Below are 20244 nucleotides of genomic sequence, written 5' to 3' on the forward strand. Positions count from 1 at the left end.
CTAACTTTCGTCGGGAATTTTTGCAACATCGATAAACTTTCTGTTTTCAAACAGCAACAAGTATACTTGCAATATAAGCATGGCAAATGCTATCAATGCCACTTTTATTGAAATAAAAGATGCAAAACATTATTATAAATAACAGCAAGAAAATTCTTAAAAAGGTAAATTGACGCTCCAAGCAAAACACATATCATGTGACGAATGAAAACATAGCTCCAAGTGAGGTTACCGATAATGTTGAAGACGAAAGAGGGGATGCCTTCCGGGGCATCCCCAAGCTTAGTTGCTTGGATATTCCTTGAATATTACCTTGGGGTGCCTCGGGAATCCCCAAGCTTAGGGTCTTGTTACTCCTTATTCTCCTCATATCGATATCTCACCCAAAACTTGAAAACTTCAATCACACAAAACTTAACGGAACTTTGTGAGATAGGTTAGTATGATAAAGAGCAAACCATTTCACTTTGGTACTTTCAAAGACAATATTCATAATTGTTTCTACACAATTACTACTGTAGCATATCATTACCACAATTTCTATTGAGCAATATAAGCCATAGAAACTAGAAAGCAAGCAAATTATGCATTGAAAACAGAATCTGTCAAAAACAGAACAGTCTGTAGTAATCTGTACTCAAACCATACTTATGCTACTCCAAAAATTATGAAACTAATTGCACCACGTGAGAAATTTGTATATTAATCTTATGCAAAAAGAATCAACTCAAAATCACTCTTCTGTTGAAAATGAGAATTATTTTTGTGAGCTCAAAAGTTTCTGTTTTTCAGCAAGATCAAATCAACTATCACCCAACATGATCCCAAAGGCTTTACTTGGCACTTTATTGAAACAAAAGCAATAAAACATGATCAATATAGTAGCACAATCATGTGAACACACAAAAACAGTAGGTAAAAGTGTTGGGTTGTCACCCAACAAGCGCTTTTCTTTAATGCCGTTTAGCTAGGCACGATGATTTCAATGATGCTCGCATAAAAGATAAGAATTGAAACATAACAAGACAATCATGAAGCACATGGCAAGTACATTTAAGTCTAACCCACTTCCTATGAATAGGGATTTTGTGAGAAAACAATTTATGGGATCAAGAATCAACTAGCATAGGAAGGCAAAACATGCATAACTTCAAGATTTTCAACACATAGAGGGGAAACTTGATATTATTGCAATGTGTAAAAGCATATGTTCGTCTCTCATAATAATTTTAAGTAGCATCATGAATGAATTCAACAATATAGCTATCACATAAATCATTCTTTTCATGATTCAGAATAATTTATTACTCTCCACATAAGCAAATTTATTCTCATGAATAGTAGTGGGAGCAAACTCAACAAAATAACTATCATGGGATTGAAAATTAAAATCATGATGACAAGTTTCATGGTTATCATTATTCTTTATAGCATACATGTCATCACCATAATCATCATAGATAGGAACTTTGTTGTCATAATCAATTGTGACATCTTCCAACATAGTGGAATCATCACAAACAAAGTCATGACCTCTCCAAATCCACTTTCATCAATATAATCATCATAAATAGGAGGCATGCTTTCATCATAATTTTTTTCTCATCAAAACTTGGGGGACAAAAAATATCATCTTCATCAAACATAGCATCCCCAAGCTTATGGCTTTGCATATCATTAGCGTCATGGATATTCAAAGAATTCATACTAACAACATTGCAATCATGCTCATCATTGAAAACAGCAACTGCCACTAGGCACTGGGTCAATAGGTTAGTCCCAAAAAATGATGTAAAGTTTCCATAAATGATTGTAAAACATCCAAGAATGATAAAATAACAGCATGAATACTTCATAAATTATAGATACGTTGGAGACATATCAGTTATCAGGATCCCCTACCCCGAGGTCTGCCGGTTTTCACATCGACACTAGTGCTTTCATTGAGAGTTCCGCTGTGAGATCGACAGAAGGATCGATGGCCCCGACGCAGGATCTAGAATCGCACTCGGATCCACTCCGCGCCGAACTATGCGACGGGCATACCTGGAGTCAGCCCCGCTTATAGCTAGGCCATGAACCCCGAAGAACTATCTTACCTGAATGAGATGCTTGATCGTATCCAGAGTATGTCAATCTCAGACGGCAAGACTTAGGTTTATGATAAGATCAGACTTAAAGCCGATGACCGGGAAACTTACATCCCGCACACCACCCACCTAGTCGCCATGGTCGATGACTTAACCGACATGCTAGACTACGACGAGGCCACAGACATGGATGAATATGTCGATGGCCCCACAGAACAGACTTCGCCATTGGTAAACACTGGCAAGTGGATGATACGTCCATTTTGCATCATGTTTTCCTATTGCTATTTATAGTGTTTTTTATGCATTATAACACTTTTTGGAGTAATTCTAATGCATTTTTCTCATAATATGTAAGGTTTATACAAAGAGGGAGAATACCGGCAGCTGGAATTCTGGACCTGAAAAAGCTATGTCAGAGATACCTATCCTGCACATCTCCAAATGAGCTGAAATTTTACGGAGAATTATTTTGGAATATATAATAAATATTGGAGAAAATAACTACCAGAGGGGGCACCCAGGTGCCCACAAGGCACCAGGGCGAGCCACCCCCTCCAGGCGCGCCCTGATGGGTAGTGGGCACCCTGGCCCCCCTCTGGTGCCCATCTTATGGTATATAAGGTCTTTTGACCTAGAGAAAAATAGGAGAGGACTTTCGGGATGGAGCGCCGCTTTCTTGAGGCAGAAATTGGGCAGGAGCACTTTTGCCCTCTGGCGAAGCGATTCGCAGGGGGAACTTCCCTTCAGGGGGGGGAACCGGAGCCATCATCATCACCAACAACCGTCTCATCTTTGGAGGCCAATCTTCATCAACATATTCAAAAGCACCATCTCATCTCAAACCCAAGTTCATCTCTTGTGTTCGATCTTTGAACCAGAACCTCAGACTGGTACCTGTGGGTGACTAGTAGTGTTGATTACATCTTGTAGTTGGTGCTAGATGGTTTATTTGGTGGAAGATTATATGTTCAGATCCATTATGCTATTTAATGTCCCTCTGATCTTGAGCATGAATATTATTTGTGAGTAGTTTCCTTTGTTCTTGAGGCCACAAGAGAGGTCATTTTGCAAGTAATCATGTGAATTTGATATTCGTTCGATATTTTGATGATATAGTTGGGGAACGTTGCATGGAAAACAAAAAAATTCTACGCACACGCAGGATATATCAAGGAGATGCATAGCAACGAGAGGGGAGAGTGTGTATATGTACCCTCGTAGACCGTAAGCGGAAGCGTTTAACAATGCGGTTGATGTAGTTGAACTTTCTTCGCGATCCAACCGACCGAGTACCGAACGTGCGGCACCTCCGCGTTCAGCACACGTTCAGCTCGGTGACGTCCTCCGAATTCTTGATCCAGCAAGATGGTGAGGTAGTGGATGAATTCCGGCAGCACGATGGCATGGTGACGGTGATGGTGAAGTGATCTCCGCACGGCTTCGCCTAAGCACTACGAAAATATGACCAGGGGTGTAAACGGTGGAGGGGAGCGCCGCACACGGCTAAGACAATGTTCTGGTGTGCTAGGCGCCTCCCCTCCCACATATATATAGGTGGGGGAGATGGGAGCAGCCAGGAGGGCGCCCCAAGTAGGCCGAATCCTACGTGGGGTCCCTTCCCAAGTGGCGCCCCCTACCATAATTGCCAGAGAGGAGAAGGAAAGGGGGGAAGGAGAAGGAAGGGGGAGGCCGGGTCCCCCTCCTTTCCTTCCTCCCACTTGGCCGGCTACCTTGGGGGTGTGCCAGCCCCTTGTGGGCTGGTGTGCTCCCCTCCAATGGCCCAATAGGCCCACTATCCTCCCGGGGGTGCCCGGTACCCCCTTCAGTACTCCGATGACTATCCGGTTTTCTCCGAAACACTTCCGATGTCCGAATACCATCGTCCTATATATATCAATCTTTACCTTTCGACCATTTTGAGACTCCTCGTCATGTCCATGATCTCATCCGGGACTCTGAACAACATTCTGTCATCAAATCATATAACTCATATAACATTATATCGTCAATGAACATTAAGCGTGTGGACCCTACGGGTTCGAGAACTATGTAGACATGACCTAGATACCTCTCAGGTCAATAACCAATAGCAGAACCTGGATGCTCATATTGGCTCCTACATATTCTACGAAAATCTTTATCGGTCGAACCGTTATGACAACATACGTAATTCTCTTTGTCCATCGGTATGTTACTTTCCCGAGATTCAATCGTCGGTATCTCTATACCTAGTTCAATCTCGTTACCGGCAAGTCTCTTTACTCGTTCTGTAATACATCACCTCGTAAGTAACTCTTTAGTTATTTGCTTGCAAGCTTATGATGTGTATTACCTAGAGGACCCAAAGATACCTCTCTGATACTCGGAGTAAAAAATCCTAATCTCGATCTATGCCAACTCAACAAACACCTTTGGAGATACCTGTAGAGCATCTTTATGATCACCCAGTTATGTTGTGACATTCGATAGAACACAAGGTATTCCTCCAGTATCCGGGAGTTGCATAATCTCATAGTCGAAGGAATATATTTTTGACATGAAGAAAGCAATAGCAATAAAACTGAACGATCATTATGCTAAGCTAACAGATGGGTCTTGTTCATCACATCATTCTCCTAATGATGTGATCGAGTTATAAAATGACAACACATGTCCATGGTTAGGAAATCTTAACCATCTTTGATCAACGAGCTAGTCTAGCAGAGGCTTACTAGGGACACGGTGTTTGTTTATGTATTCAGACATGTATTTAAGTTTCCGATCAATACAATTCTAGCATGAATAATAAACCTTTATCATGAATAAGGGAATATAAAATAACAACTTTATTATTGCCTCTAGGGCATATTTCCTTCAGTCTCCCACTTGCACTAGAGTCAATAATCTAGATTACATTGTAATGAATCTAACACCCATGGAGTCTTGGTGCTGATCATGTTTTGCTCGCGGAAGAGGCTTAGTCAACGGGTCTGCTACATTCAGATCCATATGTATCTTGCAAATTTGTATGTCTCCATCCTTGACTTGTTCACGAATGGAGTTGAAGCATCTCTTGATGTGTTTGGCTCTCTTGTGAAATCTGGATTCCTTGGCCAAGGCAATTGCTCCAGTATTGTCACAAAAGATTTTCATTGGACCTGATGCACTAGGTATTACACACAGATCGGATATGAACTCCTTCATCTAGACTCCTTCATTTGCTGCTTCCGAAGCAGCTATGTACTCCGCTTCACACGTAGATCCCGCCACGACGCTCTACTTGGAACTGCACCAACTGACAGCTCCACCATTCAATATAAATACATATCCAGTTTGTGACTTAGAGGCATCTGGATCGGTGTCAAAGCTAGCATCGACGTAACCATTTATGACGAGCTCTTTGTCACCTCCATAAACGAGAAACATATCCTTGGTCCTTTTCAGGTACTTCAGAATGTTCTTGACCGCTGTCCAGTGATCCACTCCTGGATTACTTTGGTACCTCCCTGCCAAACTTATGGCAAGGCACACATCAGGTCTGGTACTCAGCATAGCATACATGCTAGAACCTATGGCTAAGGCATACGAAATGACTTTCATTTTCTCTCTATCTTTTGCAGTGGTCGGGCTTTGAGTCAGACTCAACTTCACACCTTGTAACACAGGCAAGAACCCTTTCTTTGATAGATCCATTTTGAACTTCTTCAAAACTTTGTCAAGGTATGTGCTTTGTGAAAGTCCTATTAAGCGTCTCGATCTATCTCTATAGATCTTGATGCCGAATATATAAGCAGCTTCACCGAGGTCTTTCATTGAAAAACTCTTATTCAAGCATCCTTTTATGCTATCCAGAAATTATATATCATTTCCAATCAACAATATGTCATCTACATATAATATCAGAAATGCTACAGAGCTCCCACTCACTTTCTTGTAAATACAGGCTTCACCGAAAATCTGTATAAAACCATATGCTTTGATCACCTCATCAAAGCGTATATTCCAACTGTGAGATGCTTCCACCAGTCGATAGATGGAACGCTGGAGCTTACACACTTTGTTAGGACCTTTAGGAACGAAAAAACTTCTGGTTGCATCATATACAACTCTTCTTTAAGAAATCTATTAAGGAATGCAGTTTCGATGTCCATTTGCCAGATTTCATAATCATAAAATGCGGCAATTGCTAACATGATTCGGACGGACTTAAGCATCGCTATGGTGAGAAAGTCTCATCATAGTCAACCCCTTGAACTTGTCAAAAACCTTTTGCAACAAGTCAAGCTTTGTAGACAGTAACATTACCATCAGCGTCAGTGTTCTTCTTGATGATCCATTTATTCTCTATGGCTTGCCGATCCTCGGGCAAGTCCGCCAAAGTCCACACTTTGTTCTCATACGTGGATCCTATCTCAGATTTCATGGCCTCAAGCCATCTGTGGGAATCTGGGCTCATCATAGCTTCTTCATAGTTTGTAGGTTCGCCTTGGTCTAGTAACATGACTTCCAGGACAGGATTGCCGTACCACTCTGGTGCGGATCATGCTCTAGTCGACCTACGAGGTTCAGTAGTAACTTGATCTGAAGTTTCATGATCATTATCATTGGCTTCCTCTCTAGTTGGTGTAGGCATCACGGGAACGGTTTTCTGTGATGTGCTACTTTCCAATTCGAGAGAAGGTACAATTATCTCATCAAGTTCTACTTTCCTCGCACTCACTTCTTTTGAGAGAAACTCCTTCCCTAGAAAGGACCCATTCTTAGCAACAAAGACCTTGCCTTCGGATCTGTGGTAGAAGGTGTACCCAATTGTTTCCTTAGGGTATCTATGAAGACGCACTTCTCCGATTTAGGTTCGAGCTCATCAGGCTGAAGCCTTTTGACATAAGCGTCGCATCCCCAAACTTGAAGAAATGACAGCTTAGGTTTCTTGCCAAACCACAGTTCATACGGTGTCGTCTCAACGGATTTAGACGGTGCCCTATTTAACGTGAATGCAGTTGTCTCTAATGCATAACCCCAAAATGATAGTGGTAAATCGGTAAGTGGCATTATAGAATGCACCATATCTAATAAAGTACAACTTGCTTGCCATTCTTCTTGAAGTTCCCTTTCTTTTCCTTGCCCTTTTTCTTGCAACTAGTGGTCTTGTTAACCATCAACACTTGATGCTCCTTCTTGATTTCTACCTCCGGGGCCTTAAGCATTGCGAAGAGCTCGGGAATTGTTTTGTTCATCCCTGCATATTATAGTTCATCACGAAGCCTTTATAGCTAGGTGGCAGTGATTGAAGAACTCCGTCAATAACACAATCAACTGCAAGATTAACTCCCAGCTGAGTTAAGTGATTATAATACCCAGACATTTTGAGTATGTGTTCATTGACAGAACTGTTCTCTTCCATCTTGTAGCTATAGAACTTGTTGGAGACTTCATATCTCTCAACACGAGCATTTGATTGAAATATTAACTTCACATGACGTTCAAAACGTCTTTGAAGTCCCGGTTCTAAGCCGTAAAGCATGGCACACTGAACTATAGAGTAGTCACCAGATCAAGCCTGCCAGGCGTTCAAAACGTCTGCTTCAGCTCCTGCACCAGGTCCGTCACCTAGCGGTGCATCAAGGACATAATTCTTCTGTGCAGCAATGAGGATAACCTCAAGTTACAGACCCAGTCCGTGTAGTTGCTACCATCATCTTTCAACTTAGCTTTCTCTAGGAACGCATTAAAATTCACGGGAACGGTAGCACGGGCCATTGATCTACAACATAGATATGCAAATACTATCAGGACTAAGTTCATGATAAATTAAGTTCAATTAATCAAATTACTAATGAACTCCCACTTAAATAAACATCCCTCAAGTTATCTAAGTAATAGATGATCCGAATCAACTAACCCATATCCGATCATCACGTGAGATGGGGTAGTCATCAATGGTGAACATCTCTATGTTGATCATATCTACTATATGACTCATGTTCGACCTTTCGGTCTCTAGTGTTCCGAGACCATGTCTGTACATGCTAGGCTCGTCAAGTTTAACCCAAGTATTCTGCATGTGCAAAACTGTCTTACACCCGTTGTATGTGAATGTAGAGTCTATCACAGCCGATCATCACGAGGTGCTTCGAAACGACGAACTTTGGCAACGATGCATACTTGGGGAGAACACTTTTACCTTGAAATTTAGTGAAGGGATCATCTTATAATGCTACCGCCGTACTAAGAAAAATAAGATGCATAAAAGATAAACATCACATGCAATCAAAATATGTGACATGATACGGCCATCATCTTGTGCTTTTGATCTCCATATCCAAGGCATCATCATGATCTCCATCGTCACCGGCTCGACACCTTGATCTCCATCGTTGCGTCATGGTCGTCTCGCCAACTATTGCTTCTACAACTATTGCTAACGCATAGCGATAAAGTAAAACAATTACATGGCGTTTGCATTTCATACAATAAAGAGACAACCATAAGGCTCCTGCCGGTTGCCAGTATTACAAAACATAATCATCTCATACAATAACGTCTATCACATCATGTCTTGACCATATCACATCACAACATACCCTGCAAAAACAAGTTAGACGTCCTCTACTTTGTTGTTGCAAGTTTTACGTGGCTGCTACGGGTTTCTAGCAAGAACCGTTTTTACCTATGGCAAAAACCACAATAGTGATTCATCAAGTTTGTTGTTTTAACGTTCTTCAAGGACCGGCCGTAGGCAAATTCGATTCAACTAAAGTAGGAGAAATAGACACCCGCCAGCCACCTTTATGCAAAACCAGTTGCATGTCAGTCGGTGGAACCGGTCTCATGTGTGGACATGTAAGGTTGGTCCAGGCCGCTTCATCCCACAATACCACCGAATCAAAATAAGACGTTGGTGTTAAGCAGTATGACCATCACCGCCCACAACTCTTTGTGTTTTACTCGTGCATATCATCTACGCATAGACCTGGCTCATGATGCCACTGTTGGGGAACGTTGCATGGAAAACAAAAAAATTCTACGCACACGCAAGATCTATCAAGGAGATGCATAGAAACGAGAGGGAAGAGTGTGTCTACGTACCCTCTTAGACCGTAAGCGGAAGCGTTTCACAACACGGTTGATGTAGTCGAACTTTCTTCGCGATCCAACCAATCGAGTACCGGACGTATGACACCTCCGCGTTCAGCACACGTTCAGCTTGGTGATGTCATCTGCCTTCTTGATCCAGCAAGATGGTGAGGTAGTGGATGAGTTCTGTTAGCACGACAGCATGGTGACGGTGATGGTGAAGTGATCTCCGCAGGGCTTCGCCTAAGCACTACGAAAATATGACCGGGGGTGTAAACGGTGGAGGGGGCGCCGCACACGGCCAAGACAGTGTTCTAGTGTGATAGGCGCCTCCCCTCCCACATATATATATATATATAGGTGGGGGAGGAGGGAGCAGCCAGGAGGGCGCCCCAACTAGGCTGAATCCTACTTGGGGTCCCTTCCCAAGTGGCGCCCCTGCCATAATTGCCGGAGAGGAGAAGGAAAGGAGGGAAGGAGAAGGAAGGGGGATGCCGAGTCCCCCTCCTTTCCTTCCTCCACTTGGACGGCTGCCTTGGGGGGTGCGCCAGTCCCTTGTGGTCTGGTGTGCTCCCCTCCAATGGCCCAATAGGCCAACTATCCTCCCGGGGGTGCCTAGTACCCCCTCCGGTACTCCGATGACTATCTGGTTTTCTCCGAAACACTTCCGGTGTCCGGATACCATCATCCTATATATCAATATTTACCTCTCGACCATTTAGAGACTCCTCGTCATGTCCGTGATCTCATCCGGGACTCCGAACAACATTTGGTCACCAAATCATATAACTCATATAACACTATATCGTCAATGAATGTTAAGCGTGCGGACCCTACGGGTTCGAGAACTATGTAGACATGACCGAGATACCTCTCCAGTCAATAACCAATAGAAGAACCTGGATGCTCATATTGGCCCCCTACATATTCTATGAAGATCTTTATCGGTCGAACCGTTATGACAACATACGTAATCCCCTTTGTCCATCAGTATGTTACTTGCCCGAGATTCAATCGCCGGTATCTCTACACCTAGTTCAATCTCGTTACCAGCAAGTCTCTTTACTCGTTCTGTAATACATCACCTCATAAGTAACTCTTTAGTCATTTGCTTGCAAGCTTATGATGTGTATTACCGAGAGGGCCCAAAGATACCTCTCCGATACTCGGAGTGACAAATCCTAATCTGGATCTATGCCAAGTCAACAAACACCTTTGGAGATACCCGTAGATCATATTTATGATCACCCAGTTACATTGTGACGTTTGGTAGAACACAAGGTATTCCTCCGGTATCTGGGAGTTGCATAATCTCATAGTCGAAGGAATATGTATTTGACATGAAGAAAGCAATAGCAATAAAACCAAACGATCATTATGCTAAGCTAATGGATGGGTCTTGTCCATCACATCATTCTCCTAATGATGTGATCTCGTTATCAAATGACAACGCATGTCCATGGTTAGAAACCTTAACCATCTTTGATCAACGAGCTAGTCTAGTAGAGGCTTACTAGGGACATGGTGTTTGTTTATGTATTCACACATTTATTTAATTTTCCGATCAATACAATTCTAGCATGAATAATAAACCTTTATCATGAATAAGGAAATATAAAATAACAACTTTATTATTGCCTCTAGAGCATATTTCCTTCAGATATGTATGTTGTGATTCCCTTAGTGGTGTTATGTGAACGTCGACTACGTGACACTTCACCATCTTTGGGCCTAAGGGAATGCATTGTGGAGTAGTTATTAGATGATGGGTTGCTAGAGTGACAGAAGCTTAAACCCTAGTTATGCGCTATTTCGTGAGGGGTTGATTTGGATCCATATGTTTAATGCTATGGTTAGCTTGTTATCTTAATTCTTCTTTCGTAGTTACAGATGCTTGTGAGGGGGATAATCATAAGTGGAGGCTTGTTCAAGTAAGAACATCACCCAAGCACCATTCTACCCACATATCAAATTATCAAAAAGCGAACGCGAATCAAACCATCATGATGAAAGTGACTAGGTGAAATTCCCATGTGCCCTCAAGAACGCTTTGCTTATTATAAGAGATCATTTTGGCATGTCCTTTGCTACAAAAAGGATTGGGCTACCTTGCTACACTTTATTTACCATTACCGTTACTTGCTCGTTACAAATTATCTTACTATCAAACTACTTATCACTGACAATTTCAGTGCTTACAGAAATTACCTTACTGAAAACCGCTTGTCATTTCCTTCCGCTCCTCGTTGGTTTGACACTCTTACTTATTGAAAGGACTACGATTGATCTCCTATACTTGTGGGTCATCAAGACTCTTTTCTGGCGCCGTTGCCGGGGAGTGAAGCACTCTTGGTAAGTGGAAATTGGTAAGGAAAATTTTATATTACGTGCTGAAATTTATTGTTACTTACTACTATGGAAAACAATCCTTCGAAGGGTTTGTTCGGGGTATCTTCACCTCAACCGGAAGCACAAAGTGTTGCCCCTCAACCTATTGCACCTACTGAAAATATTAGTTATGAAATTCCTTCGAGTATGATAGAGCAACTGTTAGCTAATTCTTACGCAGGAGACGGAACGAAGCATCCCGATACACATTTGATACATGTGGATGAAATTTGTGCATTGTTTAAACTTGCAGGTTTACCCGAAGATAAAGTTAAGAAGAAGGTTTTCCCTTTAACTTTGGGGGGGGGGAAGCATTGACATGGTATAGGCTATGCGATGATATTGGATCTTGGAATTGGAATCGACTGAAATTCGAGTTTCACCGAAAGTTTTATCCTATGCATCTAGTTCATCGTGATCGGAATCATATATATAATTTTTGGCCTCGTGAAGGATAAAGTATCGCTCTAGCTTGGGGAGTCTTAAGTCAATGTTATATTCATGCCCAATCATGAGCTCTCAAGAGAAATTATTATTCAGAATTTTTATGCTCGGCTTTCTCGTAATGATCAATCCATGCTCGATACTTCTTGTGATGGTTCTTTTATGAAGAAGACTATTGAATTCAAGTGGGATCTTTTAGACAAAAATTAAACTCAACTCCAAAGATTGGGAACTCGACGAAGGTAAAGAGTCGGGTATTAAGCTTGAGTTTGATTGTGTTAAATCTTTTATGAGTACCGATGCTTTTCACAAGTTTAGCACTAAATATGGACTTGACTCTGAGATAGTAGCCTCCTTTTGTGAATCATTTGCTACTCATGTTGATCTTCTTACAAGGAAGTGCTTTAAATATCATCCCCTATTAAAGAAGAAATTAAAGAACCGGTTATAGTTAAAGATGAAACTGCCTTTTACAATGTTGATCAAGTAGTTCCTACGACTTATATTGAAAAACCACCTTTCCCTATTAGGATTAAGGAACATGCTAAGGTATCAACAGTGGTTCGCAAAAGTGGATTCCAACAAATAAGAACAAAGTTCACTCAATTTTTTCTATGCAAAATTGAAAATAAACATGATGACAAATTAAAGAAAAAATGAAAAAAATATATGCATGCATGGATAGCTAGGGGATGAGCACCCGCAAGTTTAGGCTCTTGGCCTACTCTCTCTAGTCCATGTCCTCGTCATCGTGGCCACCTGGTGCAGTATGAGGCCACTGCATGTGTTATGCTCCACTAGACGACGGTGGTGTTGTGCCAGGCTTCCAAAAACCAAACTGGGCCTGCATATTCCCATTGAGCAGGTGAATTTTGTTGTTAGTCGCACGTAGGTCCGTACGGATCCCTTCAACCTGTTGCCGCAGCTGCTGAAACTCAACCCTAGACACGTACGCACCACCATAGCCATAATGCTGCTATGGTGGTGGAATATACTGGGGTGCATTTCCCCAGGCATCCCAATCGAGAGCAACGCCCTCAGCTGCGACGTCCCACTCAAGTGCTGGCTCGGGATGAACATCATTCCTGAACCCTGCTACGTGAGTATACTCATTATGCTCATCAATAAAGAGCACCCACATTAGGCGCTCGGCACAGAAAAAGCTTGCGGTAGGGGCAAGCAAACGGGCACAACATTGGAGCTGGGCATGGGGCACTTGTAAGAGTGATCCCCTCCGTGCTCCCTGTCAGGTCCTATGAATTGACAACCAATCATAACCTTCTGAGCTCGGTGTACCCTTGAACGTGCTCAACTCCCTCCAAGTTTAGGCCAAAGTACTCAACGAGGTGAGTCACGAGACCGCCAATAAGAATGTGTCCAGCCAGGTAGGGGAGCGGTGACAAATAGCGTGTCGGCGTTTTCGGAGTTCTATACAACTCCTATTCGCAGTTGGTGCCCTAATTCCAACACTTGCCAATGCTTTAGGGGCGGTAGCGTTGGTCGTTTGATGATCTCGAAATCTCGATGTAATATTTATTGTGTTTGAGATGTTTTGATGATTTTTTATAACAGAAGATTTGATCGTTTTTGAAAAAAAATATATACTAGTAAACAGCCTAAATTTCTCACCGACAGGACCAGCTGGGACGGATCAAACCTCCTGCTTGGTAGCATCCGGCCCCACTTCTCAGAGGCCCGAACCGAGACAAAACACAGCAGCATCTCGGCGCGCGCCACAGTAGAAACGCGTCGAGCCGGACCCCAACAAAACAGGTCAAACGGCAGTCTCCCCAATGTCTTTTTTACCGGGCCTCCATCCGCTTCTCCTCGCCGAGATTCCCCTCCCCAAGAAAACGTTTTAAAAATGGACAGCTTCCATCCACTCCCCCCACCCCACTCTACTCGATACCGGGTCTCCGCCTAGTAAACTGTGCGTGCTCAGCTCGCTTCCGCCCTGCTCTGCTCTGCTCAGCTCAGCTACCCCCACTCGTTCGCTTGTCGTCTCCCCCATCCATCCCCATCCCAATAAGAGCACCCACCAGCTCGCTCCCCACACACTCGCCGTCGCCAATGCCGACGCCCATGTCGCCGTCCTTCGTCTGACCCCAACACGCCTCGAGCGCGCCCAGCCAAACAACCCGTACCGTCCCATCGCCCACCATGGCCGCCTTCCTCCCCCTCCTGCTGCTCGCCGTCGCGGCCAATGCCGTGGCCCCGTCGCTCGGGCTCAACCAGGACGGCCTCTACCTGCTCGACGCCAAGCGCGCGCTCGCCGCCTCCGCGCTCGCGGACTGGAACCCCCGCGACGCCACGCCCTGCGGCTGGACGGGCGTCCTCTGCGTCGACGGCGCCGTCACGGAGGTCTCGCTCCCCAGCGCCAACCTCAGCGGCTCCTTCCCCGCCGCGCTCTGCCGCCTCCCGCGCCTCCAGTCCCTCAACCTCAGGGAGAACTACATCGGCCCCGACATCGCCGCCAAGGCCGTCGCCGGGTGCAAGGCGCTGGTGCGCCTCGACCTGTATATGAACACGCTCGTCGGGCCGCTCCCCGACGCGCTGGCCGACCTCCCGGAGCTCGTCTACCTCAGCCTCGAGGCCAACAACTTCTCCGGGCCCATCCCGGAGTCCTTCGGCACCTTCAAGAAGCTCCAGTCGCTCTCGCTCGTCAACAACCTGCTCGGCGGCAAGGTGCCGGCGTTCCTCGGCCGCGTCTCCACGCTCCGGGAGCTCAACATGTCCTACAACCCGTTCGCTCCGGGACCGGTGCCGGCCGAGCTCGGCGACCTCACCGCGCTGCGCGTGCTCTGGCTCGCCGGCTGCAACCTCGTCGGCTCCATCCCGGCGTCTCTCGGCCGGCTCGCCAACCTCACCGACCTCGACCTGTCGCTGAACGCGCTCACCGGCCCGATACCACCGGAGCTTGCCGGTCTGGCGAGCGCCGTTCAGATCGAGCTGTACAACAACTCGCTCTCCGGTCCAATCCCGAAGGGATTCGGCAAGCTCGCGGAGCTCAGGAGCATAGATATCTCCATGAATCGCCTCGGCGGCGCCATCCCGGATGACCTGTTCGACGCGCCAAAGCTGGAGAGCCTGCACCTGTACCTGAACTCGCTCACGGGGCCCGTGCCGGAGTCCGCGGCGAAGGCGTCCTCGCTCGTTGAGCTGCGCATGTTCTCGAACCGGCTGAACGGCACGCTGCCGGCCGACCTCGGCAAGAACACGCCGCTGGTGTGCCTGGACTTGTCCGACAACTCCGTCTCCGGCGAGATCCCAAGGGGCATATGCGACCGCGGGGAGCTGGAGGAGCTGTTGATGCTCAATAATGCGCTCACCGGGCGCATCCCCGAGGGGCTCGGGCGGTGCCATAGGCTGAGACGGGTGCGGCTGTCCAAGAACAGGCTCGATGGCGACGTGCCCGGCGCGGTCTGGGGCCTGCCGCACTTGGCGCTTCTCGAGCTCAACGACAACCAGCTCGCCGGGGAGATCTCCCCAGTCATCGCCGGCGCGGCCAACCTGTCCAAGCTGGTTATCTCCAACAACCGGCTAACCGGGAGCATCCCCTCGGAAATTGGATCGGTCGCCAAGCTGTACGAGCTATCGGCGGACGGCAACATGCTCTCTGGGCCTCTTCCCTCCTCTCTTGGCAGCCTAGCAGAGCTCGGCCGGCTCGTACTCCACAACAACTCGCTATCTGGTCAGTTGCTCCGGGGAATCCGTTCTTGGAAGCAGCTAAGCGAGCTCAACCTCGCCGACAATGGCTTCACCGGAGCCATACCACCGGAGCTGGGTGACTTGCCGGTGCTCAACTACCTTGACCTCTCCGGCAACCGTCTCACCGGCCAAGTGCCAGCTCAACTGGAGAACCTGAAGCTGAACCAGTTCAACGTGTCCAACAACCAGCTCAGTGGTCAGCTACCACCCCAGTATGCAACGGAAGCATACCGCAGCAGCTTCCTGGGCAACCCGGGGCTGTGTGGAGACATTGCCGGCTTGTGCTCTGCTTCCCAAGGAAGTTCAGGGAACCACTCTGGCATCGTCTGGATGATGCGGTCGATATTCATATTCGCGGCTGTCGTCTTGGTCGCCGGCGTCGCATGGTTCTACTGGAGGTACCGGAGCTTCAACAAGGCGAAACTGAAGGCCGAGCGCTCTAAATGGACACTGACATCGTTCCACAAGGTGTCATTCAGCGAGCATGATATCCTGGACTGCCTTGATGAGGACAATGTCATCGGCAGCGGTGCATCCGGGAAGGTGTACAAGGCGGTGCTCGGCAACGGCGAGGTGGTCGCCGTCAAGAAGCTGTGGGGCGGCGCGGCGAAGAAGGACGTCGAGAACGCCGGCGAGGGTTCTGCGGCCAACAACAGCTTCGAGGCCGAGGTGAGGACGCTTGGCAAGATTCGGCACAAGAACATCGTCAAGCTCCTGTGCTGCTGCACGCACAATGACTCCAAGATGCTGGTCTACGAGTACATGCCCAACGGCAGCCTCGGGGACGTGCTGCACAGCAGCAAGGCCGGTCTGCTGGACTGGCCGACGCGGTACAAGATTGCGCTGGACGCAGCGGAGGGGCTGTCCTACCTGCACCAGGACTGCGTGCCGGCGATCGTCCACAGGGATGTCAAGTCCAACAACATCCTCTTGGATGCAGAGTTCAGCGCTTGCGTCGCGGATTTCGGTGTGGCCAAGGTGGTGGAGATGGCTGGCCGGGCGCCCAAGTCCATGTCGGTGATCGCTGGCTCCTGCGGTTACATTGCTCCTGGTAAGACTTCCTGAACGTTTCACAAGTTCAGTTATTAGTCCTTTGATGATATACGTGCATGTAAGTCTGATCGAAAGTTGTTCTTCTTTGTGCAGAGTACGCGTACACGCTCCGTGTCAACGAGAAGAGCGACATATACAGCTTCGGCGTGGTGCTCCTGGAGCTCGTGACCGGGAAGCCGCCAGTCGACCCCGAGTTCGGCGAGAAGGACCTGGTGAAGTGGGTGTGCGGCACCATTGATCAGAAAGGGGTAGAGCACGTCCTGGACAGCAGGCTCGACATGGCCTTCAAGGAGGAGATCAGCAGGGTCCTGAACATTGGCCTCATCTGCGCGAGCTCGCTGCCGATCAACCGCCCGGCGATGCGGAGGGTGGTGAAGATGCTGCAGGAGGTGCGCGCCGACGCGAGGCCGAGGCTGGACAAGGACGGCAAGCTGTCGCCGTACTACTACGACGACACCTCCGATCAGGGGAGCAGTGTCTAGGTAAGGTAAACTACAGAGCATAACACGTTGCCCCCCTTCCATGGCTCGCTCGGCTCTGGGTAAGAAAGAGCCTAAGTAGAATCACAGTGCTGATTTTGACCGCTGGACTGCTTGTTGTCGACGCCTCCATCGCCACTGTGGCCTGGAGTTGATGTGTGCTCCGGTCGGTCGGCAGTGGAGGACAAGTGGGAGTTAGGGCATAGCTATAGCTAGCGGCGGTGTTCTTGGTCGTTCTAGCTGTCTGTGGGCCGTGCCATTGATTCCGGTAGGGTAGATGGTCTGTATGGCCTTGAAGAAAAGTTTGCCAACGGAAGGAAGGAATCCAAATGTAGGTGTGTAATTAGTACTGGTAGTATGTTGCTTTCGCTTTCTGTCGATGAAATGAAATGAAATGTTTGCTCCATGCTCCTGGCCCATATGTGTATGTATGGGTGGCGGTTGTTGCACATCGACAGTATCTCCGGGCATGTAACTTGGTTTTCCTGGGTCCAGCTATTTATTTTGGTCATCAAACTCGGAACAGAGATGGGTTCGAACGGAATCGAATACGGAGTACAATAATTATTTTGTTGGCTCTGTATTCTGGGCCATCCATCGCAAATGATTGCATCGAACATACGTACTCCTGAAATTTAGTTGCCTGCATCTTGGGGTGGAGGAGTAAATGAAGACTATTCAGCAGAACCTGTTCATTGAATTATTGAGTTATCCACACTGGCGTCTGCCTCGGAATTTCTCTGTAGTTTCTGTATCACATGTACATACAGAAACAGTTTTCGTCGGCAAAGCGGTTCAAGGCTTGGGAGCCACAGGTGTCGGTTTCCCGCCGTGTCTATTTTTGATTCATTTCGAAGCCCAGGTTGCTGTGGTGAAAGCGCTCAGTTTTGTGTGCTGTCGGTTGTGTACTGGAGACGACAGTGCTGGAGTTTGGATTGGCTTTCACGATCCGCGTCTCGTTTGCATCGAAGAGGGCAACCACCCCACACCCACATGCAAATTTGAATTTGAAAGAGTGCGAGTGCTCTACACTTCTTCTGCTATGGTGCCAAGCATGTGGATTTGGATGCTCGATCTGTTCCGCAAACGAGGCTGTTGTTGGGTTCACAAAAATGGAAACGGGAACGGGGCCGGTGTCGGAACTCGGGCTGGAGTAGCACCCAAGTCTTTCTTCATGGCACCCTATGTGTCTGCCTTGTCGATCCTCCCTTCCCTCCACGAATTTGTTGTGCCCCACGAAGTTGCACCAACAGCCGCTTGTAGCAAAAAATTTAGGACGCGTGTAGCGAGCAGCCGTTGTCCGCTAGTGCTCCGTGGCAGCCGGTGATTTTTGGTAAGCATCTATCTCCGTGTTTTTAATTAGGAAAGATTAACTATTTAAACAGGAAATATCTCACCAACATGCGTATTAAATGGTCTACATGCATCCGACTGTGTCCTATTTTACTTCATGTGCGTGGATGACTTTCTATCATTTAATTCACGATTTACAAATTTTAAAAAGCTATAGCTTTCAAACCGCACGTCGAAATTAAGATCCGTTTTCACTTTTGGAACCCTCGTGACGTGCTCTTCGAAACTAAATCCTATATGGGCATGTTTTGATGAATTTTTTTGTGCAATTTAGTCCCTCGTTTTGTGCAACTGCTTAGGAGTCGATGTACAACTAGCTGACAGTGGTTGTGCAACTTCCCGCCTACCCGTGAACGTGCAATTTTTACTGATCTCACCCCCACCCCAAACTATTTACTTCTAGTGAGGCCAACTGCGTAGCAGTTGATGTGCAACTGTCCTCATGCCCGTGGATGTGCTTTCACTATTTGCTGCATCGGCCAACTGCCTAATAGTGGATGTGCAACTTTGGATACTATCACGGTCAACTGTCTAAGAGTGATGTGCAACTTTCCCTAAATGTGTGGTTTTCCTGCTAGCACCCGGTCCAAACCACCCCTACTAGTGAGATGTACAACTTTCGCGTTGTGCCTATATGCAACTTTTCACTACCCTCATGAATGTGGAATTTTCACCATCCAAACTACCCCTGCCTGCGAGAGGGGGAGAGTGTGTCCACGTACCCTTGTAGACCGAAAGCGGAAGCGTTTGACAACGGGGTTGATGTAGTCGAACTTCTTCTCGTTCCGACCGATCAAGTACCGAACGTACGGCACCTCGGAGTTCTGCACACGTTCAGCTTGATGACGTCCCTAGAACTCTTGATCCAGCAAAGTGTCGAGGGGGAGATCCGTCAGCACGACGGCGTGGTGACGATGATGGTGAAGTGATCCGCGCAGGGCTTCGTCTAAGCACTACGTGAATATGACCGGAGGCATAAACTGTGGAGGGGGGCGCCGCACACGGCTAACAATGTTTGTTGTGTGTTCTAGCGGTGCCCCCCTCATATATATATAGGTTGGAGGGGAGGAGAGGCAGCCAAGGGGGCGCCCCAATACTTGGGGTCCTCCCAATTCGGCCTCCCCCCTTTCCTATTCCTATTCGGAGTAGGAAGGGAAGAGGGGGATGGGGGAATCCTATTCCCTTTTTCCTTTCCTTCCTCCCCTTTCCTTCTCCATTTTGGCCAGCCCATATGGGGGGGGGGCACCAGCCCCTTTGTGGCTGGTGTGTTTCCCCTCTCGGCCCATTAGGCCCATATAGATTGCCGAGGGTTGCCCGGAACCCCTTCCGGTGACCCGATACGTACCCGGTACCCCCAGAACACTTCCGGTGTCCGAATACTATCGTCCTATATATGAATCTTTACCTCTCGACCATTTCGAGACTCCCCGTCATGTCCGTGATCTTATCCGGGACTCCGAACAACATTCGGTCACCGAGGGAGTCCAGGATTACGGGGTCCTCGGACGTCCGGGCTATGTGACATGGGCCGGACTGATGGGTTGTGAAGATACAAGATAAAAAGTTTTCCCCCGTGTCCGGATGGGACTCTCCTTGGCGTGGAAGGCAAGCTTGGTGTGCGAATATGAAGATTCCTTTCTCTGTAAACCGACTCTATACAACCCTAGCCC

The 20244-nt window shown here is 47.1% G+C and overlaps 1 protein-coding gene across 1 annotated transcript; it reads left to right on the top strand.

Annotated features, from left to right (window-relative positions):
• The first annotated feature begins 13815 nt into the window (after positions 1–13815).
• Positions 13816–17627, top strand: LOC109776991 (uncharacterized). Its single transcript, XM_020335655.4, has 2 exons — positions 13816–16740; positions 16836–17627. Exons 1-2 carry the CDS (start codon positions 14142–14144, stop codon positions 17222–17224), a joined length of 2988 nt encoding a protein of 995 aa, XP_020191244.1. The 5' UTR covers positions 13816–14141; the 3' UTR covers positions 17225–17627.
• The last annotated feature ends 2617 nt before the right edge of the window (positions 17628–20244 follow it).

The sequence above is a fragment of the Aegilops tauschii genome, chromosome 3, assembly GCF_002575655.3.
Source record: "Aegilops tauschii subsp. strangulata cultivar AL8/78 chromosome 3, Aet v6.0, whole genome shotgun sequence".
Taxonomy (NCBI): domain Eukaryota; kingdom Viridiplantae; phylum Streptophyta; class Magnoliopsida; order Poales; family Poaceae; genus Aegilops; species Aegilops tauschii.